The sequence below is a fragment of the Trichechus manatus genome, unplaced genomic scaffold (genome assembly GCF_000243295.1).
Source record: "Trichechus manatus latirostris isolate Lorelei unplaced genomic scaffold, TriManLat1.0 scaffold00054, whole genome shotgun sequence".
Taxonomy (NCBI): domain Eukaryota; kingdom Metazoa; phylum Chordata; class Mammalia; order Sirenia; family Trichechidae; genus Trichechus; species Trichechus manatus.
The window spans coordinates 5,037,479-5,050,611 of record NW_004443990.1 but is presented as its reverse complement, the minus strand read 5'-3'; the positions used below and the strand labels follow the sequence as shown (position 1 = coordinate 5,050,611).

General features: G+C 41.5%; 1 protein-coding gene across 1 annotated transcript; it reads left to right on the top strand.

Annotated features, from left to right (window-relative positions):
- Positions 1–7,365: 7,365 nt before the first annotated feature.
- LOC101341578 (olfactory receptor 4D2) lies at positions 7,366–8,301 on the top strand. The gene has a single exon (XM_004377888.1). The coding sequence runs from the start codon at positions 7,366–7,368 to the stop codon at positions 8,299–8,301; it is 936 nt and encodes a 311-aa protein (XP_004377945.1).
- The last annotated feature ends 4,832 nt before the right edge of the window (positions 8,302–13,133 follow it).

Genomic DNA, 13,133 nt, shown 5'->3' with positions numbered 1-13,133 from the left:
GTTCATTGAGCTTCTTGGATGGTCAGCTTTTCATCTTTCATGATACTGGGGAAGTTTTCTGTCAGCAATTCTTCAATGATACTCTATGTTTTCTGTTTTCTCCTCCTGTTCTGGAACTCCGATCACTCACAGATTTTTGCTTTTGATTGTATCCCACATAATTCTCAGGGTTTCTTCATTTTTCTTTGTTCTTTTTTCTGATTTTTCCTCAGACAGAGTTGTGTCCAAGTGTTTGTCTTCAATTTTGCTGATCTTATCATCCATTGTTTCAAACCTGCTCCTCAGCCCTTCTATGACACTGTCCATTTCTGGAATCTTGTTGTTTATCTTTTGGATTTCTAATTGTTGTTTTTATGTGATTTCTAGTTGTGAACTTATTTTAGCATTTTGTTCCTGTATTATTTTCTTGAATTCTTCCATTTTTTGTCTGTATTTTCCATGAATTTTTCTGCCTTTTCCATGAATTTGTCTTTTTTTTCCTCATTTTTGTCTGCTTTTTGCTTCAACCTTTGGATAATTCTGAATATTAGAGATTTGAATTCCCTATCAGTTAGGTCTAGTGCCTTTTCTTCTACTGGAAAGTCATCTGGTATTTTATTTTGGACACCTACTGGAACCATCCTGTCCTGTTTTTGTAAATGTTTTGACATTGTCTGCTGTCTTTGGGGCATTCAGTGGTTATTTTCCTCGTTTATTGATTGTAGATTTGTTTGTTTTGTCCTGCTTTTTTGTTTTATTTGGTTATGTGTGAGCAGGCAGGCTGTGCGTTCTTTGTTGTTTGCTCGTCTGTGGGCATGATACTTTTAACTTCCTTCTTCAATGGGCATGGTCAGTCACTCAGGTATGGTACAGCAGGGCAGGTCCAGCTGAAGGGGAGTTGCTTGGATGGGTTGTTTGTGGCACGTACCAGGGCTGACAGTGCTGACCAGGAATCAGTGCAGGGCAGGTTCCAGTAGGCCATGCCTGTGCTGCTTGGGAATGTGATGTTCAGTGCATGGTGCAGGTAGGCAGGAAGGAGGGGGTAGATTGTGATGTGTGGAGCTAAGATGGGTATGGGGAAGAGGAGAGAGAGGAGAGAGGAACAGGAGCCAAAAACATACACACAAACAAAAAAGAGTGCTAAGGGAGCTTGCTATTGGAGTGGAGAGATGAGAGACTGAGAAATGGGGAAAAACAAAAATAAAAAAATTAAAAAGGGTAAAAGAAAAAATAAATCAAGAAACTGGAAATGAAGAAAGACAAAAAGGGAATAAGAGAGAGAAGAAAACAAACCAAAGAAACAAAAACAAAGGAAAAAAAACAAGAAAAAAGAAATGCCCCCAGGGATGTCCCTGTGCGTCTGTGCAGAGTAAGGGAGTGCCTTCCAAGCTGCATGGTACTGCCCGACTAGAAGGGGCTCCCAAGCTGAGTAAAGAAAAAGAAAACAAACAAAAAAGCCCCGGGGGTCCCACCTGTGTGGTGGCATGGGCTGGGAAGCAGTTTCACAGTGAAGCAGTGTTTCGCACCCTTTCAAGAAGAAGCAAAGATATCGCATGGAGCCAGGTATTTAAGAGAAAGGAGGGGGAGGTGGTGAGAGGTAAGGAAGAAATCTAAAGAAGTGGGAAAAAGCAACACCAGCAGCCAACAGAAGGCACTCAGGGAGCCGACCAGTGCGTGTGGGTGGAATCCAAGCAACATCAGGGTGAAGCTGGTGCTTCCTAGCCAAGAGACTGTGGCTGCAGGAAGCAAAGGAGGCTAAGTGGGAGTGAAGAAGGGTGGGGGTGGGAAAGCCTATATCACTGGTTACCGGTTGTTCTGTCTCCTGCTGGAAGCTCCAAGAAGCTGCTTTCTCGTACTCCCTGTTCGCTGATCTCCGATAGGAGTCCAAGATGGTGGATCCATGATGCAGTAGCTGATAGGGGACCGCTGCATGTATCTCTCCTCGCTCTCTGTTCTTGGTCAGCTTCTTATTCCATTCGGTGCTTGGGTGAGTTCTTTATCTCTTCATTTGATGCTTAGGTTTTCAGGATTGATGTGTGACTCTGTATGACTTAGTTTTTCTTATCTTTGCTGTGGAGAGACAGCATAGTGCTTCTGACTATAGCACCATGTTGACCAGAATTCAAGGCTGTAAATCATTACAGAAGCAAACTGCCACATCTCTCTCCTGGGGAGCAGATGGTGGGTTCTAACCATGTACCTTTTGGTTAGCAGCTGAGCAGTTGAAATACTGCACTACCAGGGCTCCTTGCTGAGAAATATCCTCCATTTACATGAAGACAGCTATATCCATGAGAATTTATACATTTAAGACATCTTTTACTGAAGCTATGCTGTATCTATGACAAAATATTTATTTTCTTAGAAATGTAGTACGTAGGGAAATAATTTTCTCAGCTCAGTTTTCCCTGAGTATTTAGTATAATTATTCCATTCCTGCCACTTAGACAGTCATCATGTTGGCTACTGGGTGCAGTGAACAGATGAGGTCTGGTAGACATTTTATAGACCCACATATGCCTTGACAGGAGAAATATATAAACTGGAAAATACCAGATCTCTCTTAAAACCGAAAAACCAAATCCATTGCCATCAAGCTGATTCTGATTTATAGCGACACTATAGGACAGAGTAGAACTGCCCCATAGGGTTTTCAAGGAGCAGCTGGTGGGTTCAAACTGCTGACATTTTGGCTCCAAGTCTCTCTTACTGACAGCTAAATCAGAATCATAAATAATTAATCCAGGTAACTCAGAATCATCCATCTGATGGTCAATGAGTTTGACAAGGCATATTCCCTTCCCCAATATCAACAGAGACTACTTTCCCAAGTGGCTCGATTTTAAAATCAACTAAAGCCCTAAATATTGGGAAGAATTAGTCTCTTTTAAAAAATCTGTATCTATTGTAAGTGGAGGAGCACCATGTGACCATAATACTTTGCAACATGTTTTCTCCCTTTCAAAATGGGCGATTGAGAGCTTGACATAATTAACACCATGATGAACCTATAAGTTTTTTTTCTACCTGCCTTCTCCTTTCCGCATACTGTTGTTAATGGCTTTGTTTTGTTCTGTTCAGCCACCTGTGACTTACAACCCCCCACATAAAGATTAGAGCCCAGATGTCCAGTCTGTAAATCTTTAGCCTGATAAGGAGATGTCCAGCATGTATCTCTTTAGTCTGACAGAGTCTTTTGTGATTATCTTGTAATGAGTAACTCATCCGGCCATACCATTTATGGGCTACATGCCTAAAAGACACTATGTCCCCCTTACGACAAAAATATATAACTCTAATGTAAAACTGCCTTCTGGGACTCCATAAAGACAGCTTGTGTTGCTGCTGGACTCTCCGTTGGTGTCACCTCCTAAATAAACTTTCTCTCTATTTCTGATTTGGAGTACTTTTCATTGGCTCGACTGCTCCAGGGCATGGACCCTAATTGGGCAACAATCACTTTGTGTTTTAATCTACCAGAGGCAATTTATTTTGCCAAGTATAAACGTTTGCAATGAAAGAATTCAGACCAACCTGGAAACTCTATGTAGATCAGAGAGCTCTAAGAAATCACAGTTTGTATAGCTCAACCAGGTTACAATGCCAGTCTATTCCATTTTTGGTCAGTTCTTCATAATGAGAAAATATATGGGCTTCCTGTATCAATTATTGTATTAAAGGGAGTAATATTTCACATATAAAGAATGCTAGCACTTTATAGATGGTTCAAATAGAATTGGATATGGATGGGGGACAAATCTTGGGGTCTGGTTGACAAAATAAAGGGCAGGGTTTACAAGATATTTGGTTTCTAATGTAGTATACAAACTTTTTTCCACCTGTTACTTTGTCCAAGTAAAGGTCAATTCATTTTTAAAAAAAGGAAGAAAGAAAACCAGTTGTCTTGATGACTCCATGAAAGAGAATGATCCATTGTGCTGATGAGCAAACTGAGACCTGCAACACGGGGAAATGAGTGGTTCTCAAAGTGTGGTCCCCAGAACAGCAGTATCAGCATTATATGAGAACTTGTTACAAATGCAAATTCTTGGTCTTACCCCTGACCTACTGAATCAACAATTTTGTTTTTTTAACAAGCCCTTTAGGTGATTCAGATGCACTCTGAAGGATAAGAATGACCACTGTAAAAAAATGGGTTCTTCAAAACTCCCAGAGAGTCGGTTTCTTTTAAACTACTGTCTCAGGAAGAGAAACTTTTCAGCGCAGTCAGTGAAACAGAGACATAATATGCTGATCATGCGATCTAATTTTATCTGGATTTCTAGACTAAAGGCTACGTGTGTTTTTGTTTTTGTTTAAAAAAAAACACATGTTTTTCCTCGGTGGTCAAAACCAGGATGTGAAACCATATGCCCCGAAAGGTGTTGACCAAGTGACCATCTGCACTCTTTAAAATACACGTATTCAGGAAGAGTCTAAGTGCTGTTGCCAGCAAGATATTTTTGCAAGATAAACAAAGAAAATACATGTAAGCATCTTGTGACCATGATCTGAGCATCCTGTGAAACTATTTGTAATCAATAACTATACTATTAATAATCAGTAACCAATCAGAGTGTGATTATTGCAATATTCATTGATTTTCCTGCAGTTGCCCTCCCTATGGCTTGGTTCCTCTTTTTACTCCGTGAGGATACTTGTATAACCAAAATTCCCCAGGACTACCTGGTTCCATTTTCAGTGGGCTTCGTAAGTAATTCCCCAGCTGCAATTGTTTTAAACCCTTAATAAACCTCTCTGTTTTAACTGAAACAACGTTCAAGTTTTTCTCTACAACATGACTCTTGTCCTTTTGGATCTTGGCCTGCTAATCCTACACTCCCCAAATCTCTAACATTTTCAATGTCATAGGTGCCTTTGGCCCCCAAGGCAGACCTCTCAAAGACTGTATGTTTTTGGGACATTTAAAATCATTTTTAACAACTCCCATTGCTCCCTCACCTCCAGCGGTAATCAGCCCAGCTCTGCTTCCTGAGCCTAGTCCAATAGTTTCTCCCCAAGGGTATTCTCGCTTCCTCTAGGGTCACTCCCAATGTAGTGTACTGAGGTATGGGCAGGGGCTGGAAAAAGGTGAAGCTGTGGGGAAAGGAGCTCCAAGAAGACGTAGGACTTGAAACCCCTCGCCCATTCTGGGCTAAAGGAAGGTGAGAGACCCAGGGTTTCTTCACCTGCAGAGGGGTCTACTGTAAGAAGGATCATGCAACACCTGCTGGAGGGTGGGAGGAATAGAAACTGGACATAGACTTGATGGTTGTAGGTCTAAAACATGAGAAAAGCATCAGGAAGTAATGCAGGAGGATGCGTTGTCCAAAACAGCTGCCTCAGGTTGCATGTGAAAAGCAGCTTTTAATAACCAAGCATAGAATTTGCCCTAGGAATTAGAGTGAAGATGCTGAGAGCAAAGGATAAGCAAACTCACTCCAAAATTCCCCACATAGTGAAGGTCACGTAATTACCTACTTAATGCATTAAATTGGCAAACATTTTTTGAGCAACTGCTAAATCAGAGTTGCCATCCTAGGTTATTGTTCTAAATTACTGAATTTACAATCTAGTTGTGTGTGTGTGAGGAAGCAACAGTAAAAGCATATGATAAATGCTGTAAGGAGAGGTACTTATCAGGTGTTATAGGAACCCAGAGAAATGAGGAATTAATTCTTTGTGGGAGAAATGGGGGAAGGAGTCATAAAGAAGGGGATATCTGAGTGCTTTTAGGTGGAGAAGGTAGCAAAAGGTATTTTAGAAAACAGCCAACAACCAAAGATATGGACATAGCCAAATATATCGTATATGTGAGAAGCTATAAGTTCCTTAAACAGCGATTGCTTCTTGGGTGGAAAGAATACTGATTAGAAAGGTGAATGGAGACTACATTTTATTGCCTTGTATGACATGCTGAGGGAGTGTTGCATGCACATGTATAAGTATGTTTTGCTATCCTGATTTGATCCACAAAGGATTTGATGTGGCTCCCAAGCAGCACCAGTGTGTAGTCACTAAAAGACTATAAGCAGGAGAGAGACCTAATCAGATCTGAGTTTAGAAAGATCTCATTCGCAGCAGGATAGAAAATGGACTGGAGTGGAAACAAATGAAAGCAGAATATTAGAATGGAACGATCTGTAATAGATAATAGAGTTAATAGTCCAGATGAGAAAGGATAAGGGATTAAGTCAGGACAGGGGAACAGGGAGGCAAATTACCCCCCTCCTTGTTATCTTCTATCTCTCCCCCTCCATCTGTTCTTCCATCTTTGGTCCTATCCCTCCCCTCCCACTTTCCATTTCCCCTCCTTCACTTGCTCTATTCCTCCATTTCTCTTCCTCTTAATCACCATCTATTTCTTTCTCTTATTTCAACATCTCCCTTTTCCTTCTATCTTTGGATTCAGTAACATTGTCTAAAATTGCTGTCCCTTTCAGAAAAACTCTCAGAGTCACCTTGAAACAACATCCATCATCTATTTCTTAATCTAATGGATTTTCCTCTGCTCTGTCTCTTTCCTTAGCAAACACACTACATGCGTTCTGGCCTTACCCAGTAAGGAGCCATTTACATTGGGGAGGTCAACTGGAAGGCTCAATGTCCATCCATCCAGCGGCTCACTTGCACTAACTTGCCTGCCATGTAACTATTCACCCATCCAGCAGTCAGCACCCCATATTTATTGAATACTGACCATGGGCAAGGATGGGCACTGTGTAATTGTAAATCCAGATCTACGGCATTTAAAGCTTATGGCTGAACTGTAGAAGAAAAAACATAGAAACATGCAAAGTTCATCAACATTATAAATGCTGTTTGGAAAATTACTGGTAAAAAACTTATTGGTGATTGGAAGAAAAGAGGATGTGTTTAGATCAGAAGACTTCGGAGAGATGGAAAGGTGATTACCATTTATTGTTCCCGGCACTGATCTAGAAACTTTATATGTGTCATTCTCTTTTAGCCCCAAAACAACTCTATAAAGAAAACAATGTTACTCCCACCTTACAGAAGTTGAAACTGAGACCCAAAGGGATTAAGTATTTACTCAAGGTTAAGTTGCTGGAAATGGAAGACCTGACATTTGAGTCTAGGTCATCTGACTCCAAGCATCTTTCCACTACATTACACTGAATTCATGGAGGCATATTACATATGCTTCTGGGTGGCTTTAATTTATGTATATTCCAGCACCCAATTTGTAAACTACTCAAAGATAGGGTCGTTAATCAACGCCGGTATTATGATCTGTCCATGAAGGCGCCCATCATATGGACCTAGATAAATCAGTTCTGAGCTTCCGAGCACTAAAATGTCAAGTAGTGACTTAATGCATCTATGTCTGTGGCTTACTTTCCTTAAGTTTAAGGAGAAAATACTATGGATCCAGGGAACATTACTTGGGTATCGGAATTTATCTTCGTGGGGCTCTCACAGACTCAAGCACTCCAGCGTTTTCTGTTTCTGGTGTTTCTGTTTGTCTATACCACAACTGTTGTGGGAAACCTCCTCATTGTGATCACAGCGACCTCTGACTCCCGGCTCCACACACCTATGTACTTTCTGCTCCGAAACCTGGCTATCTTAGACCTCAGTTTCTCTTCAGTTACTGCCCCAAAGATGCTGGTTGACTTCCTTTCTGAGAACAAAACCATCTCCCACCAGGGCTGCATGGCCCAGATCTTCTTCTTCCACTTTCTGGGAGGCGCCATGATCTTCTTCCTCTCAGTGATGGCCTATGACCGCCTCATTGCCATCTCCCGGCCCCTCCACTATGTCACCATCATGAACACTCAGCTCTGTGTGGGGCTGGTGGTGACTGCCTGGGTTGTAGGCTTCGTTCATTCCATTTCCCAGCTGGCTGTGATGCTGCCACTCCCTTTCTGTGGCCCCAACATCCTGGATAACTTCTACTGTGATGTTCCTCAAGTACTGAGACTGGCCTGCACTGACACTTCCATCTTGGAGTTCTTCATGATTTGCAACAGTGGGATGCTGGATGCTATCTGGTTCTTTCTCCTTCTGACCTCCTACCTGATCATTTTGGTGATGCTGAGGTCCCACTCAGGAGAGGCAAGGAGGAAGGCAGCATCTACCTGCACCACCCACATCATTGTAGTGTCTATGATCTTCATTCCGAGTATTTACCTCTATGCCCGTCCCTTCACCCCATTCTCCATGGACAAAGCAGTGTCCATCAGCCACACGGTCATGACCCCCATGCTCAACCCCATGATCTACACCCTGAGGAACCAGGAGATGCAGGCAGCAGTGAAGAGATTAGGGAAGCGCTGGCTAGTTTGTAAAAAGGAATGACAATGTGTAGGTCACTTCTCTTTGGCTTTATTTTCCCATTGGTAAAGTGGAGAAGGCTACTGTATCTTCTTTCTTCATAGCTTGTGGAAGTGTTGTGAGGATGGTATGAGAAGCAAATGAGTTTTTAAACTAAGGTTTTTAAGAAAAAAGAAAAAAAATCATTTTTGTTTGTGATGGGTGATTTTAACACTCCCATGACAATAAGAAATGTTCACACGGCCCCTGGAAACCATAACTCCTTCTTCACTTTTTGGAGGGCAGTTTCTTTTTATCATGAGGTCATTTCCCCAGTAACAGCATTTCTATTTTCTTATTTTAACTTTTTTTTGCGGCAAATCTGGAGTGTTGGAAAGAGCACAGAATTCGGAGTTTGAAGCCCTAAACTGATGACCTTGGATGAGCCACCTAACCCCTCTTGGCCTCATGGCTTCTTGCCTACCAAACTGGCTTAAAACAAAAACTACCCCAAATGCCTTACAGGTTTGTTAGGGGATTCAAATTTAAAATGTGGGAGAAAATATTTTGTTAACCATAGAATTTGCGTATGGCTTATTGTTATTGTTATTATTATTATCCCTGACATTTATTCCTTCATCTGTTGAATAGAGTTTCGGCAAGAGGACAAAAAGTCCTATATGAAGTGAGGGAGGCATGGAGAGGGTGGGGGCTGAAGTCCAGAGGGACCTTCCGATACACCCAACGGGGAGATGGATAATAGACAATGAGTATACATACAGGGCCATGTCCACAAGGGTTTATTACTAACTTCAGACTAGTATTTCTTTTTTTAATTGTGCTTTAGGTGAAAGTTTACAAAGCAAATCAGTTTCTCATTAAACAGTTAATACACAAATTGTTTTGTGACATTGGTTGCCATCTCTGCGATGTATCAACACTCTCCCTTTCTCCACTCTGGGCTCCCTGTTTCCGTTGGTCCAGTTTTCGTGTCCCTTCCTGCCTTCTCGTCTTTGCTTTTGGACTGGTGTTCCCATTAGTCTTGTATGCGTAATTGAAATGCTAATCACGTTCTTCACGTGTATTATTGGTGGCACTGTAGACCTGTCTATTCTTTGGCTGAAGGGTGAACTTCAGGAGTGACTTCAGTACTGAGTTAAAAGGGTGCCTGGGGGCCATACTCTCAGAGTTTCTCCAGTCTCTGTCAGACCAGCAAGCCTGGCCTTCTTTTTGTGTGTGTGAATTTGAATTTTGTTCTACGTTTTTCTCTGCTCTCTCTGGGACCCTCTATTGTGATTGATCCCTGCCAGAGCAGTTGGTGGTGGTAGCCGGGCACCGTCTAGTTGTTCTGGGCTCAGTCTGGTGGAGGTTGTGGTAGTTGTGGTCCATTAGTCCTTTGGACTAATCTTTCCCTTGTGTCTTTGGTTTTCTTCATTTTCTTTTGCTCCAGCAGGGATGAGACCAGTAGATGTACCTTAGATGGCTGCTCGCAGGCTTTTAAGACCCCAGATGCTACTCATCACAGTCAGATGTAGAACACTTTCTTTATAGACTATGTTATGCCAGTTGAGCTAGATGTCCCCAGAGACCATGGTCCCCAGCCCTCAGCCCAGTAGCTTGGTCCCTCAGGACATTTGGATGTGTCTGTGAAGCTTCTATGACTTTGTTCTGGTCAAGGTGTGTTGATATCCCCATATTGTGTACTGGCTTACGCTTCATCAAAATTACCACTTATCTATTACCTAGTTAGTGTTTTTCCCTCTCCACCCTTCCCCTCCCTCGTGACCATTAAAGATTGTTTCTTTCTGTGTGGAAACATTTTCATGTGTTTTTATAATAGTGGTCTCATACAGTATTTGTCCTTTTGTGATTAACTTATTTCACTCAGCATAATGCTCTCCAGATTCATTCATGTTTGGACATGTTTTGCAGATTCATCATTGTTCTTTATGATTGCACAGTATTCCATTGTGTGTATGTTGTTGTTGTTGTTAGGTGACATCGAGTCAGTTCTGACTCATAGCGACCCTACGTACAACAGAACGAAACACCACCTGGTCCTGTGCCATCCTCACAATCGTTATGCTTAAGCCCAGTGTTGCAGCCATTGTGTCAATCCGTCTCGTTGAAGGTCTTCCTCTTTTTCGCTGACCCTCTACTTTACCAAGCATAATGTCCTTTTCCAGGGATTGATCCCTCCTGACAATATGTCCAAAGTATGTGAGACAGATAAGTTCGTTCTTTTGGCAGCCCACAGTATATTCAATATTCTTCGCCAATACGACAATTCAAAGGCATTAATTCTCTTTGTTCTTCCTTATTCATTATCCAGCTTTCACATGCATATGAGGTGACTGAAAACACCATGGCTGGGGTCAGGCTTACCCTAGTCTTCAAGGTGACATCTCTGCTTTTCAACACTTTAAAGAAATCTTCTGCAGCAGATTTGTCCAATACAATGTGTCTTTTGATTTCTTGACTGCTGCTTCCATGAATGTTGATTGTGGACCTGAGTAAAATGAAATCCTTGACAAGTTCAGTTTTCTCTCATTTATCATGATGTAGCTTATTGGTCCAGTTGTGAGGATTTTTGTTTACTTTATGTTGAGATGTAATCCATACTGAAGGCTGTGGTCTTTGATCTTCATCAGTAAGTGCTTCAAGTCCTCTTCACTTTCAGCAAGCAAGTTTGTGTCATCTGCATAATGCAGGTTGTTAATGAGTCTTCCTCCAATCTTGATGCCCCAGTCTTCTTCATATAGTCCACCTTCTTGGATTATTTGCTCAGCATACAGATTGAATAGGTATAGTGAAAGGATATAATCCTGACACACACCTTTCCTGATTTTAAACCACGCAGTATCTCCTTGTTCTGTTTGAATGACTGCCTCTTGATCTATGTACAGGTTCCTCATGAGCACGGTTAAGTGTTCTGGAATTCCCATTCTTCACAATGTTGTCTATAATTTGTTATAATCCACACAGTTGAACGCCTTTGCATAGTCGACGAAACACAGGTAAATATCTTTCTGGTATTCTCTGCTTTCAGCCAGGATCCATCTCATATCAGCACATCCCTTGTTCCACGTCCTCTTCTGAATCCAGCTTGAATTTCTGGCAGTTCCCTGTCAATGTACTGCTGCAGCTGCTTTTGAATGATCTTCAGCAAAACTTTACTTGCATGTGATATTAATGATATTGTCCAATAATTTCCACATTCGATTGGATCACATTTCTTGGGACTAGGCATGAATATGGATCTCTTCCAGTCGATTGGCCAGGTAGCTGTCTTCCAAATTTCTTGGCATAGACAAGTGAGCACTTCCAGTGCTGCACTGGTTTGTTTAAACATCTCAGTCGGTATTCTGTCAATTCCTGGAGCCTTGTTTTTCACCAATGCCTTCAGTGCAGCTTGAACTTCTTCCTTCAGTACCATCGGTTCCTGATTATATGTTACCTCCTGAAATGGTTGAGGGCCTACCTATTCTTTTTGGTATAGTGACTGTGTATTCTTTCCATCTTCTTTTGATGCTTCCTGTATCATTTAATATTTTCCCCATAGACTCCTTCAATATTGCAACTTGAGGTTTGAACTGTTTTTTCAGTTCTTTCAGCTTGAGGAATGCTGAGCTTGTTCTTCCCTTTTGGTTTTCTATCTCCAAGTCTTTGCACATGTCATCGAAATACTTTACTATGTCTTCTCAAGCCCCGCTTTGAAATCTTCTGTTCACCCTTTTACTTCATCATTTCTTCCTTTTGCTTTAGCTACTCGATGTTCAAGAGCAAGTTTCAGTCTCTTTTGACCTACATTTTGGTCTTTTCTTTCTTTCTTTCTTGTCTTTTTAATGACCTCTTGCTTTCTTTATGTATGATGTCCTTGATGTCATTCCACAACTGGTCTGGTCTTTGGTCATTAGTGTTCAACTTGTCAAATCTGTTCTTGAGATGTCTAAATTCAGGTGGGATATACTCAAGGTCGTACTTTGGCTCTTGTGGACTTTTTCTAATTTTTTCAGTTTCAACTTGAACTTGCATATGAACAAATGATGGTCTGTTCCACCGTAAGCCCCTGGCCTTGTTCTGACTGATGATATTGAGCTTTTCCATTGTCTCTTTCCATAGATATAGTCGATTTGTTTTCTGTGTATTCCTTCTGTCGAGGTCCACGCATATAGTCCCCATTTACGTTGGTGAAAAAAGGTATTTACGATCAAGACATCGTTGGTCTTGCAAAATTCAATCATGCGATCTCTGGCATCATTTCTATCACCAAGGCCATATTTTCCAACTACCCATCCTTCTTCTTTGTTTCCAACTTTTGCATTCCAATCACCAGTAATTATCAGTGCATCCTAACTGCATGTTTAATCAATGTCAGACTGCAGAAGTTGGTAAAAATCCTCAATTTCTTCCTCTTTGGCCTTAGAGGTTGGTGCGTAAATTTGAATAATAGTCGTATTAACTGGTCTTCCTTGTAGGCATATGGATATTATCTTATCACTGACAGCATTGTACTTCAGGGCAGATCTTGAAATGTTCTTTTTGAGGATGAATGCAATGCCATTCCTCTTCAAGTTGTCATTCCCCGCATAGTAGACCATATGATTGTCTGATTCAAAATACCTCCATCCACGTCATTAAGGTCAACTCTACTTTGAGGAGACAGCTCTTCCCCAGTCGTATTTTGAGTGCCTTCCAATCTGAGAGGCTCAACTTCTGGCACTATATCAGACAATGTTCCACTGCTATTCATAACGTTTTCACTGGCTAATTCTTTTCAGAAGTAGACTGCCAGGTCCTTCTTCCTAGTCTGCCTTTGTCTGGAAGCTCAGCTGAAACCTGTCCACCCTGAGTGACCCTGCTGGTATTTGAATAAC

Excerpts from the sequence above, each read along its gene's own strand:
- LOC101341578 (XM_004377888.1), top strand. The coding sequence starts at position 7,366 with ATGGATCCAGGGAACATTACTTGGGTATCGGAATTTATCTTCGTGGGG.